Source organism: Poecilia formosa, unplaced genomic scaffold (assembly GCF_000485575.1).
Source record: "Poecilia formosa unplaced genomic scaffold, Poecilia_formosa-5.1.2 Scaffold323, whole genome shotgun sequence".
Taxonomy (NCBI): domain Eukaryota; kingdom Metazoa; phylum Chordata; class Actinopteri; order Cyprinodontiformes; family Poeciliidae; genus Poecilia; species Poecilia formosa.
This window is the reverse complement of record NW_006800262.1, coordinates 76795-92008: the sequence shown is the minus strand read 5'-3', so window position 1 is coordinate 92008 and position 15214 is coordinate 76795. Positions and strand designations below refer to the sequence as shown.

The following is a 15214-nucleotide window of genomic DNA, read 5'->3' as shown; positions in this document are numbered from 1 at the left end:
CTTTGATAGATGTTTGAATATGGTTTACAGTAACAAAAAAGTGTGTTATGATCGATTAAATCCGCTGATACGTCATTGTGCTGCTAAACACATAACGTTGAGTGGAGTGGAGTACCGCTCCAAGATGGCCGCCCTAAATCTCGTCAGCGACAATAGGCGAGAGCGGTCCATGAGGGTCTATCCTTATATTATGTCTATGGGCCCCACAATATGGAAGATTTCTTCTTCACCCACACACTGGACGCCTGTTCGTCCACTGCTGCCTCTCACTGGTGGAGATGGTGTATTGCACTACTTAAAACAGCCTTAAATAATGTTTCAAATCCAAAGTTCATAAGTGCTTTGTAGACATCTTGCTGCAAAACTTCAGATCAATTAGATCAATTAGAAATTTATCTAATTTGTTTACTGATCTAATGTTGTTTATTAGATCAATTAGGAATTGATCTAATAAACAATGGCAGAGCAATATAATATTACCAGATGAAGCTACATAATTTTTAAAATTCAATCAGTAATACTTTTATAACAAATTTATGACAGATCATGATTTCTTGGTTAATGTCAAGTTGTCATTATGAAGACATTTTGAATAATGCCAACTTTGTATTAAAAATGTTTACCGAATGATGCTTTATGACAAGACTCATAAATATTCATGAAGACTTTCTGATGTTCATGACAGGTGTTATGTCAGTCTTATTTGCAACCTGTCAAATAAAGTGTTACTGTGGCTGTATAAACTTCTGCCAAATAAATATTTGATCAGAATAATTTTGTTCAGCTCTTGTCATGATGCTGCTTGTACTAAGAAATAATTATATTGCACTTTAGAACAACCAGTCATGTTAACTAGATATTTGTCTGCCACTGTACCATTCTGACAGTGTGCAGCAAGGGACATTCTTGAAATGGTACTTAAATAAATGCTGAATTAAGATCATATTGTTTTTTGTTTATTGTTACTTTTTAAGTGACCACTTAGTTACTGAGTCATGACCCACTATGAGAATGTCCAGAAGAGATTCTCCAAGTTTGAATTCATGAAAGGCTTTCACCATGATTAACGTTAACCACATTGCAAGAACAGCTATAATTTCTGAACATTTCTGGACACCTTGAAAGAGTGGCTTCCAGAAAATAATGACAAGAAGATTTCCCTGTTTTCAGAGCACCACAGGAAGGTTATAAGAAAGGAGATGGCTGACATGATGACAGCAAATAAAAAATGTTACGACTGTTCAAGGACCTTTTCTTTTTTAAAAAGAATAAGTAATTCTGTTTTAGTTTTTAATCACTATTTCTGAGTTACAATATGCTGACCAGATGTTGAACCCCCTGTTTTGAAGAACAAGTAATCCTTTTTTTATTCCAGTGTACAAAGGGTTTGTTCTACAGCTATTATAGTAGTTATAAATTGTACAGTATGTTCCACTTTTCTTGAGGTAAGAGTTAATATTAATGACTCAGTTATTATAGCATTTGACACTTTAATAACACTTAATGATGTCTTCATAACTGGTGCTACTTGTTCCACTTTACTTGACGATAGAGGAATTATTAATGACTGATTAAAGTATTTGATATTGTAATAAAACTTAATTAAATTTTTATCATTGATTCCACTTGTTCCACTTTATTTCAGGTAGGGGGAAATATTAATACTGTGTTAAACCTTTTGACAGTGTAATAACACTTAATGACATCTCTAACTAGTCCAGTGTTATACACTTGTTGCATTGGACTAGTCTGTAATATTGGTTGACTAGTCCAATGTCGACAATTTTTTAATGGAAAATATTAATTACACAATTATAGTGATCTTGTTAAAAATGAACAAATAATGACGTAGAAATGTAATAAAACACAAAGATGCATAACATTTTACATGTTGATAACAACTATTATGACTTGTCATAATGAAGACATTTTTGTCTAGGTTAATATCAAATTGTCATAACAGACATTTTTGCCTAGGTTAATGTCAAGTATTCATAGCAAAGAAATTTTGAATAATGTCAACTTTGCATTAAACAGTCATAAATATTCATGAAGACTTATTCATGTTCATGACAGGTGTTATGTCATGTTTATGACAGTGTCATGACAATCTTATGCACACCCCTTCAAATAAAGTGTTACTGAAAAGTCACTGTTTGGAACACAAGTCAAACTCAAGGCCTGTGAGCCAAATCTGGCCCACCATAGCTTTTTATGTGGCCCTCTAGATTCTAGACTTAACACTAAGTGTGCTTAAATATTATGTTATCAATCAAAGCAATGTAGTTTTTATCTGTTTACTTCCAGATTATATCCATCAGTCCCTCCAATTTCTTGAGAATTATTGTAGAAATTCATGCAAAATCAACAAATCCTCACACTTTTTTGCACTAATGCATAGTTGGTACCAAACAGCTACCTCAACCTTAATATGATCTATACAGCAGGTAATAAAATATTTCCAATATTTTGCCAATATTTCCAAATTAGTACCACAAATGCTCTGATTTTAATTGTTTAAAAAATTACAAGAAGAATTTAACTGAAAATATATTCAATAATATTATTTAATTTCTGTCATGTTCCGTGTTTCTGTGTGTTTATTTTTGAGATTTTCTGTGTTTAGTCCTGTTTCCCTGTGAGTTTCTGTCCTGTTCTCCCTGTTGATTGATCCCAGCTGTGTCTCATTCCTGTGATTACCCTCCCAGTGTATTTAGTCTCACCTGTTGTCTGTGTTCCTTGTCGGATCCTCGTCTTTGTTTGTGATTAGCTGCCACGCCTGTTTCTCCTGCCACACTCTCCAGTGGAACTGCCTAGTCCTGGATTGTGTTAGCTTGCATGTTAGTCCATTTATCTGTTGCTACCGGTATTAGCTGTTGCTAACTTTGCCGTGCTGCCAGTTCTGGACTGTCGAGTCGTCTTTATTAAAACCATTATTTCACCTACATCCTGGGTCTAACCCAACCTGACAATTTCAAATATTCATTGATATTTTAACAGGTTCTCAACAAGGTTTTATCACTACATTCTGTCACAAACTGCCCTCTAAGAGGATTCATGATCTTGATTTGGCCCAAAATGAAAATGAGTTTGACACCCCTGGTTTAGAATGTAATAATAGATATTTCATTGGAAACAACAATATGTTGCCAGATGAAATAAGATCTGACTGTGATATACAAGCAATACACAGTTGCAAATATTAATAGCCTTCTGTGTAATTGCATCAATTATTTTGGGAAAGACTTCTAGTTTCTCTTTAATTTTTGTGAACAGCAAGAATTTGCAGGGCAGTTATGACACAATAAAGATAACACTGAATAAGAAAAACTTTGTTTTTTTCTAAGCCTGGAAATTAAAGTACATTTTAGGGATTCAACTAGCACTCTTATTTCTTACATTTTGTAATTCCTAGTAGACATTTACACACTGTCTCCATAGCTTTACGTTCCTGTGGCAGTGTAATGGAGTGCAGTCTGGGAAAGAGAAAGCAGCAAGAAAAGTTATAGAGGAAGAATACAAGTCATTGGGAGCAATCAGGTGATTATTTGGTTACTCATTCATAGACTCATTCAGTATACATTTTTTGTATTTCTAAGGCATGCTACATAAAGAATCCTTGTAGTTAATTACACATTATTTAATCTGTTATAATTGATTTTATCTATCCAGGCCTCAGGAGATCTTCACTGGCATGGTTTTCCTGCTGATGGTGTTGTTGTGGTTAACCAGATCTCCAGGTTTCATGCCTGGTTGGGCTTCTCTCTTCCCTCAGTGAGTCACATTTACTTGCATATCTTAATTCATATGTTCTATATATTTTTACACGTATATTAAATCAACAGTTCAGTCATACCTTGACTTGGTAAGTAGAAGGCAGCTACTTGTTTCTTGATCACATCTCACCTCTCAACCAAGCAGCATCTTCATTTGTGAACATTGTTGGAAGTAAAGCTGAGAAAATGCTGCAATTTCAGTCAGTGTGTTCAGCTTCAGCTCCAACTGTCCAGCACCAGTGCAAGGTTTGATAATTCACAGCTCACAAATCATGGATGTGACTTGACTGCTCACACTGCACCTGTGTACGCATCCCATCTGACTCTTGAATTCATCCCACCAGGTGTTAATGGCAACAAAGCATCAAAGAAACAGTATGACACCATTACCTCACTGCAGATAAAGCACCCGGAAGCATTTTACGTGGTTGAGGGAGAATTTAATCACATAAAACTGATGGACACTCTGCTCGGTTTTTACCAACATTCTGGTCTGTGTGTACACTAACATTCACAGTGCATACAGAGCTCTTCCTTGCCACCATCTTGGCCTTTCCAACCACATTTCTATCCTGGTGGTACCAGCATATCGTCTGCTGGTGAGACAGATAAAGCCAACGAAGAAGACAGTCACTGTGTGGCCCAGGGATGCAGCCTTTGTTCTGGCTTCTTATGAGGGAGAGATGGACCTGGAGTACACCTCTTTGGTTCTGGGGTTCATCTCCAAGTATACTGATGAAGTTGCCACCACCAAGAAAGTAACCTTTTACCAGATCTGACTGTGGTATACAGGTCACCACAGTCAGATGTGGTGACTGTGGTCACCACATCTGACTGTGATGACAAATCATCACAGTCAGATGATTTGTTGTCACAGTCAGATGCAGGGGTGAGACATGAAGTGAGAGCTCTTTTGAAAAGCTGTGGATCCTGCGATAAGGAAGGTGAGGCATCAGCACTCTGGGAGGCAAGGAAAGAACTGACTGGCATCGTGAGGACCAAAGTCACATACGCCCAGAAAGCTCAAGGTCCCTTCACCACCAATGACCCCCAGCAGATCTGATAAGAATTCAAGTGCATCACAAACTACAACAGGAATGCACAATGCCCAAGGGACACTTCACTGTCAAATGTACTCTTCAACACCATCATCCCACTGATCCGGGTCCAGAAGCTCTCCTATCTTAGACTAAATCCCACACTGGGGAACTGGATTTTGGACTTCCTGACCAACAAACCTCAGACTGTAAGGATCCTCAACACCGTCTCCTCCTCCATCATCCTCAGGACAGGCTTGCTGCAAGGCTGCATGCTGAAAGCCCTCCTTTTCACTCTGCTGACGTGTGACTCCTTGGCAAGACTCCCCAACTGGCATATAATTGGATTTGGTGACAACACAGTAATAGTGGATGCATCACGAACAGTGATGAGTCCAATTACAGAGAGGAGGTGGGACACCTGGTGCAGAGACAATAACCTCTGCATCAATGTGAAGAAGACCAAGGAGATGGAGGTGGATTTCAGAAGGGACAAGGATCCTCCTTCATCCCCTGTACATCAGAGAAGCAGCTTTGGAGGTGGTCTCCAGCTACAGGTACCTGTGTGTGCATATATCCAGTGACCTCGTCACCTGGAGTATTAATACCTCCCATCTGGTTGGGAAGGCCCACCAGCGTCTCTACTTCCTCAGGAAGCTGCAGAGAGCTGGACTTTGAAATGAGGAGCTTCTGTTGCTGTATGATGGAGAGTGTTCTCTGCACCTGCATCACCGCAGAGTCTTCCAGTGAGAGGAGTGCTCTGCAGAGAGTGGCTAAGGCCGCACAGAGGACTGGGGGGAGCAACCTTCCATCTACCATGGTTCTCTACATATCACAATGCAGGAGGAGGGCGTGCAACATTATGAAGGATTCCACCTATCCTGCACACAGACTGTTCATGCCGCTCCCTTCAGGCAGGACACTGAGGAGCATCCAGAGCAAGTCCACAAAAAACAGTTTCTAACCTTCAGCCATCAGACCGCTGAATTGAAACTGCACTTAATTCAGCTAAAGCTTACTTTTTTAAATTAATTAATTTATTTACACACATACTGTATGTAGTATAGAGTACTCCATTACTTATTCATTTGAATTCTTGGTCTGGGACCTGAGTTTGAATTTTGTACCACAAGCAAGCAATTGTGAAATAGTATGACAATAAAAATCTTTTAATCCTTGATTCCTTGAATATGTAACTGCAAAGAAGACGAAGGTAAACCTGGAAAAATTAAAGAAAAACAAAGGTGCTTCATTGGCAATCCTTGTGATTCTGTTTTGAAAATAGTGTAATTAAAAAAAAATGCTTTTATGCTTCCACTTTCATATTGGTGCATGTGAAGTGTGAGATGTTAGGAAAAATTTGGCTGGTGGTGCTATAACAGTGTGATACCCTCATAAAGGGCAACCAGAATTTGAAACGGATTTAATTTTCGTGGGACTGATTAGAGTTGATCAAGAGATCTTGACCACTTCTCGTTAACCCTTATATATTACATAACTTTAAAGACCCTCTCAGTGTGACTGTTCTAATTGCAACTTTTTAATCTGTTTGTCCAACCATGCTCAGAATTTAAGAGGTAACAGGTGAATGTGTTCTAGAAACAAAAAATAAGTTTAGTGGTCTGAAACACTTATAATGTTATCATATCCTGGATGAATGAGAATTTACATCAAAATTAATTTATTTCTTCTTCACTTTTACAGTCACTCAGGCTATATCACGGATGCTACTGTGGCCCTGCTGCTGGGTTTCTTGTTTTTTATCATCCCTGCCCATGGACCTGACAAGAAATATGGTAATAGCATATATTGTTGAAAATTTAATGAAGAGACTGTGCAAATATAATAATCTTTTTGGAACATATTTAAATAAATAGCTGCTGACTTAGTCATGGTTGGGAATTCTACTTAAATGATCTTCCAAAAGAAAAGTCAAGCTGCTTCTGTGAAGTACAAGCTGATGTACCTCTGTTAAAATCTACCAAGGATCAAATAAAAAGTAACCAAAATTAACATAGAGCATAAGCGTTAATTAATCTCAAACTTGTGCTGACTTTAATACAAAACTTTACAATCCATATTCTGACTTTCCTGCATGCCAGAATATTGTTTAAACGAGAAAAATATGATTCACTTATATGACAAACTGTTAGATTGTAGCTAATAGATACACTATATTGCCAAAAGTATTCGCTCATCTGCCTTGACTCACATAAAAGCTTAAGTGACATCCCATTCCTAACCCATGGGGTTCAATATGATGTTGATCCACTCTTTGCAGATAGAACAGCTTCAACCCTTCTGGGAAGGCCGTCTACAACATTTAGGAGTTCGTTTATGGGGATTTTTAACCATTCTTCCAGAAGCACACTTGTGAGGTCACATACTGAAGTTGAATGAGAAGGCCTAGTTCTCAGTCTCCACTCTAATTCATGCCAAAGGTGTTCTATTGGGTTGAGGTCAGGATTATGTACAGACCAGTCAAGTTCATCCACACCAGGCTCTGCTATCCATGTCTTTATGGACCTTGCTTTGTGCTCTGGGCACAGTCATGTTGGAAGAGGAAAGGGACAGCTCCAAACTGTTCTCACAAGTTTGGGAGCATGAAATTGTCCAAAATGTCTTGGTATGTTGAAGCATTCAGAGTTCCTTTCACTGGAACTAAGGGGCCAAGTCCAGCTCCTGAAAAACGACCCCACACCATAATCCCCCCTCCAAAAAACTTTACAATTGGCATAATGGAAAGACAAGTGCCATTCTGGGTTTGGCAATTTTGCCAAACCCAGACTTGTCCATCAGATTGCCAGATGAAGAAGCAAAATTTATCACCACAGAGAGCATGCCTCCACTGCTCTGGAGTCCAGGGGCGGCAGGCCGTGCAGAGACCTTTGGAGGGGCAGGGGCTAAAAGTTAAAAAGGGGCACATTGAACAAAATCTTAAAACACTGTTCAACACGGGTGCCCAAACTTTTTGAGACCAAGATCTACTTTTTCTCTCACCAGCTGGCTGAGATCTACTTCATGACATGAAGATATAAAAATTGAAAATGAAACTCTAGTGACTTATTTTATATGCAAATATCCGTCAGTTATAGTAGACATATTAATGTGATAGAAAACCCAAAAATCTCCTCAGTGAGATTCTGACACGAGGAGGAGCTTATTTGTTTCTCATAGTCAGAAACTAGTTGCAAACCTGAGGTCGACAGGTATCAATCAGTTATGATAGATCTGAACTTTGGTTTGATGACCTCAATATGAGAATTTTCAGACTGATAGGAGCAGTCTGACGTTAGACCACTTTTTTCAGTAACGAGTAATCTAACGCGTTTCTATTTCAAATCCAGTAGTCAGGCTACAGTTACTTATCAAAATCACTTTGCGTTACTATTTTCTTTTGTAATTTAATTTTATTTCCTCTACACGTCTTGGGGAGTGACCACTGTTTCTGCGACACTAATCAGCAGCGACAGAAACAGAAACGATAGAGGGAAGAGGGAGATGCGCATTTTGTTGCTGGAAAAACAGGAACTATTTAGAGTTTCTGTCGCCAAGTCCGATTATTATAAGCAGCTTTGAGCTTGTTGTTTTTTTGTTTTTTTTTTTTTTCTAAAGTCGCTTGCAGATGTAATGAGTCGCGGGTTGCGGTTTTTGGGCTTGGAAATAAGGAGGCATAAACCCCAGAATTTGTCTGACATCCAGTTAGGTTTAGTCAGACTCTAATTGTCCATCATTTCCCAGATGATCCGTCCCACTGTGTCTTTGTTTATATCAAGTTAATATATAACCTCTGAATGACGTCGAGCTTCACGTTGCGCTCCAGAAAACTGCAAACATTGAGACTAATATGAAAAGTTCAATAAACGTTTAAACAGCCATGAATGAATGAGTCCGTAGAGTTGCGCAACTAAACGCCATTATAATTATTAATATTAAGATAAGTGTCACAAATCTGTGCAGAAGGACATCAGAGTTGTGGAGCGGCAGGAGGAGCTCTGTGCGCTGTGACACCAAACGCAGAGCCGTAAGACAGAACCTGGAGGCTGGGGCGGGGGGAAGAGAGGGGCCTAAAATCCTACAGACAATACTGGAACACACAAAAACACACACAAATTACTAAAGTTTTTTTGTACTGTTGTAACCATTAGGTTACAACAGTACCATTAGGTTACTGTTGTAACATTAGGTTACTTATATGGTTGAACCTTCAGTTCAACCATATAAGTGGAGAAACATTGTTGATGTTACCATTATAAAATAACTCGCAATTAAGTTTTGGCAAAGATCAATGTCATTGTCACAGGTGGTGGAGCGTTGTTGTTAGCAGCTGCTGAAAGTAACTACAAAAGTTACTTTTAATGTAACTTAGCTACTTTACCAATCAAATGATCCAAGTTACTTTTTCAAAGTAACTATGCTATGACTGGATAGGAGGAACCAAAGAGGATATTTTTCTTCAACAGGTTCCAGAGGAATCATCTCAAACCAGATGTTAGACTGGATTTCATGTCAATATCATTTGTGAATGTCAGCTCCTCATTTTCAACAGTGGAGATATAATGATTGAAAAAGATAGTAATTTTGGAGAAAGTATCAACATCAATATTTCCACTTAATAAAGAGATGAAAATCAATAGCATGTTTGATAGAGGAAAAGCCTTTCAGACTGTGCTTGAAACAAAATGCCAGAGAGCACGTTTTTGTTTTAAAAAATATTAGACAATTAATTTAATTTCACATAATTATTGTGATAGAAGTAATTTGTTTTTTAATTAATGAAATATATTTGTCCTATTTTTGTTGTGATTGACATATACTCACAGACGAATTAGGTAATTGGCCCAAGTTTGTCGTATATTGAATTTTCAGAAACTACAGCAGCTGTGATGAGCCACAGCAAAGGTAAATAAAGGTAAAATAACTCAAACAGGTGATCAACTCAAAACCACTCGTACATTTTTGCTCTCTTTCTCTGTGTCGTTTAAGCACTCTGTTGCTGTGGCAACCACCTGCCCTCCACAAGCTGAACAGATATTACGTTAAAAACATAACATTCTGTTCATTACAATATTAGATTTTCAGGCATGATATTTATTTTTTAATTATTAATAAGCACTCCCCTGAACACAGCAGTGGTTGATTAGCTAATTTAGTTAACTTAAATTCCTGTTAGTCGGTCTTTGAGTTGGCTTTTTTTATTTAGGTAATGGAACCGAAACGCGCAGAATTGCTCAACACCTTGTTGAAAAAATATTTATTGAGATTATTAGTTTTGTTGGGTCATTAATTCGAACAAGTTTTGTTGAGTTTCTTTTCTTTAATAAATTTACAAACATTTTGGATCTTAGTGATCAGAGGACATGCTGGTCTCATCCTCCTGGCGGCTTTCAGTTTGTCATTTACTCCAGAGTCCAAAGAAAATCAAAAACAACCCAAACAGAGTGGCACCGGACAGGGGGCCAGTTCAAATGGAGAACACAAGGAAATAAAACAAACAGTCCAAAACAAATCAGCATGGTCAGGGTGGGACCTGCCGTGGAAGGTCTGGTGGGCTGCAGTGGCTGGGGAAGGTCCGGTGGAGGATGACTGAGAGCGGAAGATGGGAATATCCATGTTTCGCAGAATGCAACAGCAAGAGCTGCTTGGCAGTGCCACTCCGCCTCCTCCATGAGCTCTGTTAACAGAGCTGGGGAGACGAGGAGACCAGTCCCACAGAGTGATGATACAGTTGGTGGCTACATCAAGTTGTATGTTGGTGGAGCAGGGTGAGCCACTGTATCAATTAATTCTTTGACAGTCCATCTGAGGTGTTCAAAGTCTGCTGGGTCCATATTGTTAGTTTCTTTTCTTTCCTTTTGCTGTCCGGTCCTTCACCTGAAGCATAACATCACCTCTGTCAGGTCTGGTCCTTCTGTCATGAAATGGAGTTTTGTGGTGGTGAGGATAGACGTAGTGGACCAAGTTTGTTGATGAAAAATTATCATTTTAATGATGATTCTCAGTACGCAAAGTCCAGGCAGCACAAGTGAGCAGAGAGGCTAGGAGCTCAATTGCTGGTAGCAATTGGTGGTACACACAAATGGACATTGGAAATTTGACAGCATTCAACAAGGACCCAACAGCGAACTAGAGACACAGGTGGGTTTAAATACACAGGGAAGGTAATCAGGGGAAACAAGGGACAAGTGGCAGCAATCAAGGGGAAGACATGACAACACAGGAACTAATTAACACTGAGATAACCAAATCCTTACAGATATCAAGGCAAAGAAAACTCAGTAGCTGCTGGTAAGGCCCCTCCAGACATTCAGAGGCTGAATAAATGGTTGAATTGTAAAAGAAACCTTAGATATAAACCTGTGGCATTTTTTTATTAAGAATGTCAGTGTTATTAAATTTTATTTAATGCATTCAGCAGAGAAAAAAAATAAAAAAAATAAATTGTACATTTAAGATTTAGTTAGGAAGTTTACTTTGTAAAAGTGCAAAGAATCATCTGGATAGTTCGTTGTGTTACCATGGCTATAATATGGTGTAATCTACGTGTAAGAGCTGAGTTTGTTACAGCAAATAATAACCAATAATCAATTATTGATTTTAAACTCAGCCAGTTTATGGGTTTCTTGTCATGGATTTCACTAAATCTATATTTAAACACTGTTAGTGATGCTGAGGTTCTTAGTAGAAGGGGCTTGGGGAGCCTAAATCATGATTCTGTCTAAGGCCCCATATTACTTTGGCCTGGCCCTGCATGAACAGCGAGCCGCTGCGCATCTCTGGAATCAACCTGTAATCCCCCGATAGCCCCTATGCCAGTCTGCCCTGCTTTTGGGACATCTTGATTTATTTAATTGTGGCATGTTTGTTGCTGTGGTCCAAATAGTTGGTAAAGTATTTTTGCTGATGTTTATGTGATATTTTGTGAATTCCAAATGCTATGAGCTGAATCTTTCTTTAGCAGATGAGCTTCTGCAGTAACTTCTATTCACAGTTGCTCACCTCCAGCCCAGATCCCGTCAGCAGTGGTGAGAACCGCCTGGTAGTAACATTAGGTTAAGGTGAAGCAGAGAGCGAACAGTGAGCAGGTGGTACTGAGGCTCTGTGGTGCGTTGCGGTGACAGTCGCGGTACCATTTCTCTATATCAGGATATCTGGTTCCGGCCCACACAGTGGGACCAATTCAGGCTGTCAGTAGCGAACCGGGCATTTAGTCCAGCACTGGGGAAGTTTTCTCTGCAGCTGAACCATTTCTGTGTTTAGGAGAGAGGAGGGACTTTCCGCTATTACGAGGACAATTAATTACGAAAAATAAATAGACAGTTTTTCTAACTTCAACATCTGACCTGTTTTTATTCACAAACAATGTATGTTGAAAATAAATATCCTTGTCCATAATTTGACCGTTAGAGGGCCCAGATCCATCCCCCTCCTCCTCACCATGTGCCCAGTGTCTTAACAACATGGAGGCAGAGGAACTGAGAATCCTCAGCATGAGACCAAGTCATTATTAGACTGAGGGATGCCTACTAAATTATTATATTTACCTAAACACTATTGTTGAGGGACACAGGCGGGCTCCTGGCACACAGGAAAAAAAAAAACTCAAAGGGCATCAAGGACAAAAGGGGCAGGTTCTCAAGCCCACTCCACTGACAGTTGGTAAAGCTCAGTTTCACACACCAATTTCCACTCTTTTCCTGCCAGCAAAGGGACATTCTGCCTCCCAATAATAACTTCTGGAATCAGCATGCACAAGCTGCCTTTGTCTGTGTACTCCACATGATCACAGGGATACGCAAAGCCTTCCACGATTTAAATGTGGTAATTATATAGATGGGACTTCCAAACACATGTTTAAAACACAGGTTGCAAAACAAAAATTAAATCAAACTCTGTGAAGAGTATTAATAAGCACATAAATTCCATTCTTGATGGTAATGTCTATTTGTTTAGGACCGTTAACCGTTTATGTAATATTTTGTGCATTTTACATAAAAATATAACAAAATTTTTCTCTGCTGATACAGAGGCCATGATCTCCTGGGAGGAATTTCAAGCCTTGATGCCATGGAAGGTTGCCCTGCTGGTTGGTGGAGGATTTGCACTTGCCGAAGGAGCAAAGGTTGTGTTTACCTTTTTGAGTGAAAAAAATGCCTCATGCATTTATTGTTCCTCTGGAACAATAAATGCCAATGATACCTCAGCATACTCAATTTACTAATACTCACCATAATTATAAATTAATCATTGACTTTAGTCAAAAAGGGTATAATGTTATTCAGTTCGTTTAGCTGAGCTCAGGAGTGTTCTGAGCAGGGGTAGCATTAACGGAATATTTTCCTTATTTGACCATTGTTTTTTTTTTAAACGACAAAGATTTGCCCATCTGTCATTTCGACAGTATATAATTGTCACTTCTGCACCTTGACTGATGCATATGCGCAGACATTACAAGCTGAGCAGAGATCGTTAAAAACATAACATTCAGTACGTTACGATATTAGGTTTTCAGGCTTGATATTTATTTTGCGGTTATTAACAAGCTCTCCCCTGAACTCAGTGGTGGTTGATTAGCCAATTTAAACTCCTGCTCTGCTAGTCAGTCGGTCTTTGAGTCACCTTTTTTTTTACAGATAATGGAACCGAAACGCACAGAATTGCGCAAAACATAGTTGAAACAATAATTAATGAACAAGAATGCAGTCTAACAAATTTTTCTAACTGATGGCGTTTTCTCTGTGTGCGTTTCTCCAGATTGAAATGCAAGCAATATCCTTCCAAATGAAAAAAACAAAACACTTTACCAGTTCCAGTTTTTAGGGTTCTTTTGAATATAAACAAAACAAAAAAATAAAATAAAATGGACTCTCAGTCTCCATTAATAAAAAATGCACTTGAATAAAAACTAAACAACATAAAGCCAAAGTGGAAATAAAAACTACATTCAACCAAAAGAGTACAGATTATGAAGTCTGTATACTATATTGCCTTTGAATAATCAATAGATTTAGATAGAGAAGATGGGCATATCCGACTACCTTAAGCCCAGATCACACTACACAATTTCTTGCCCTGATTTTCTGCCTTATGACATGAACGTCCAACGATCATCCGATCATCCTGTAATTTAACTTTGGTTAAATTAATTTAACCAAAGTTAAAATTCTACTGCAGTTTTAGGAAAAGTAATTTTTTTTTACCTGTATAACATTCATCAGCTGATTCTATATATCTTGTTTACAAGCGAAAATTTCGCAAATGTGCTGGATGAGAAAAGTCTACTCTTTTACTTGCCATCTGTAGCTGCGCTGGGTGGGGCTTCAGGAGGGGCTGGGGGGCGGTGGGCCCCCGTCCCAGGCCTAGGTGGGGCCCAAATGGGAGTGATTTCATGGATCCAAGTCTTCATCACATTTGATGAGAACTGGAAAAGTTGGGTTCATGACCGTTGAGTATGGTGTATGGAAGATTATACGGAATGTTGCCCCAGTGGATTATATAGTAGGTTGACTTGGGCAACCTGCTAAAAACTTTACAAGACCAACTGATTTTATAGGTAGCAACTCTGACATTATTCACAATGTGTGAGTTCACTGTAGACTGTAAATTGTATTAGTCGAACCAGGGCCGTGCAGAGACCACTAAAGGGGCAGGTGCTCAAAAAAAAAGGGCACATCTAACCGCATTCTAAGACAGAATATTAACAAAGCCACACAGCTTTCAGAGTTTAATAAACAATGATAAATTACAAAATTGTGAGATGTACAATCAAAGTTAAGGAAAATCTCTATATAGAGCATACAACTATGCATATGTAAGATATTTTATTAGTAATTTCTTTCTGCAGGTCTATTTTGTTATAGGAAAGTATTGCAATATTCAAACCCGCAATTTAACAAGATATGTAAATCAGAGCTAGACCACCAGACATATTTAGTCTTTACAGAATTACACTATTAAAAATATAAACAAGGGCACAATGCAACCTTTTAGTGTACTGTAATCTATAAAAAAGAGCTGCCTGTTTCCTACTGCAGTGGAGATGAAGATGGTCCATTCAGGAAAGCAGAGCTGCATCAAACTTTAACGTGGAACTGCAGAAAAAATAAAAACAAATAAATAAATGAAAAATTTTGTTGCTAATGCATGTCACCATGAGAAAAGCCTACTGAGTTTAGCTTAAAAAAAACTTTTTTAAAAATTAAAATCACACATTTTTGTCTCATGAAGTGAAAACATTATTTTTGCAAAACAAACTTATTTGCGCATGTCAGAAATATTTTCTTGCTATTCCAAGTTTTTGTTTGTGACTCAAAGTTTTGCTTGTGATTCTCACTGTCATGTTCCGTGTTTCTGTGTGTTTATTTTTGAGTTTCTGTGTAGTCATGTGAGTCTGTCTCTGTG

The 15214-nt window shown here is 38.5% G+C and overlaps 1 protein-coding gene across 1 annotated transcript in view; it reads left to right on the top strand.

The window, feature by feature from the left end:
- slc13a1 (solute carrier family 13 member 1) overlaps positions 1-15214 on the top strand; it is a 59000-nt gene that overhangs the window by 28691 nt on the left and 15095 nt on the right. Inside the window, exons 10-13 of the mRNA XM_007573271.2 lie at positions 3442-3540; positions 3673-3774; positions 6518-6609; positions 12841-12935. Coding sequence (XP_007573333.1) covers positions 3442-3540; positions 3673-3774; positions 6518-6609; positions 12841-12935 — 388 coding nt within the window. The remainder of the gene's footprint in view (positions 1-3441; positions 3541-3672; positions 3775-6517; positions 6610-12840; positions 12936-15214) is intronic.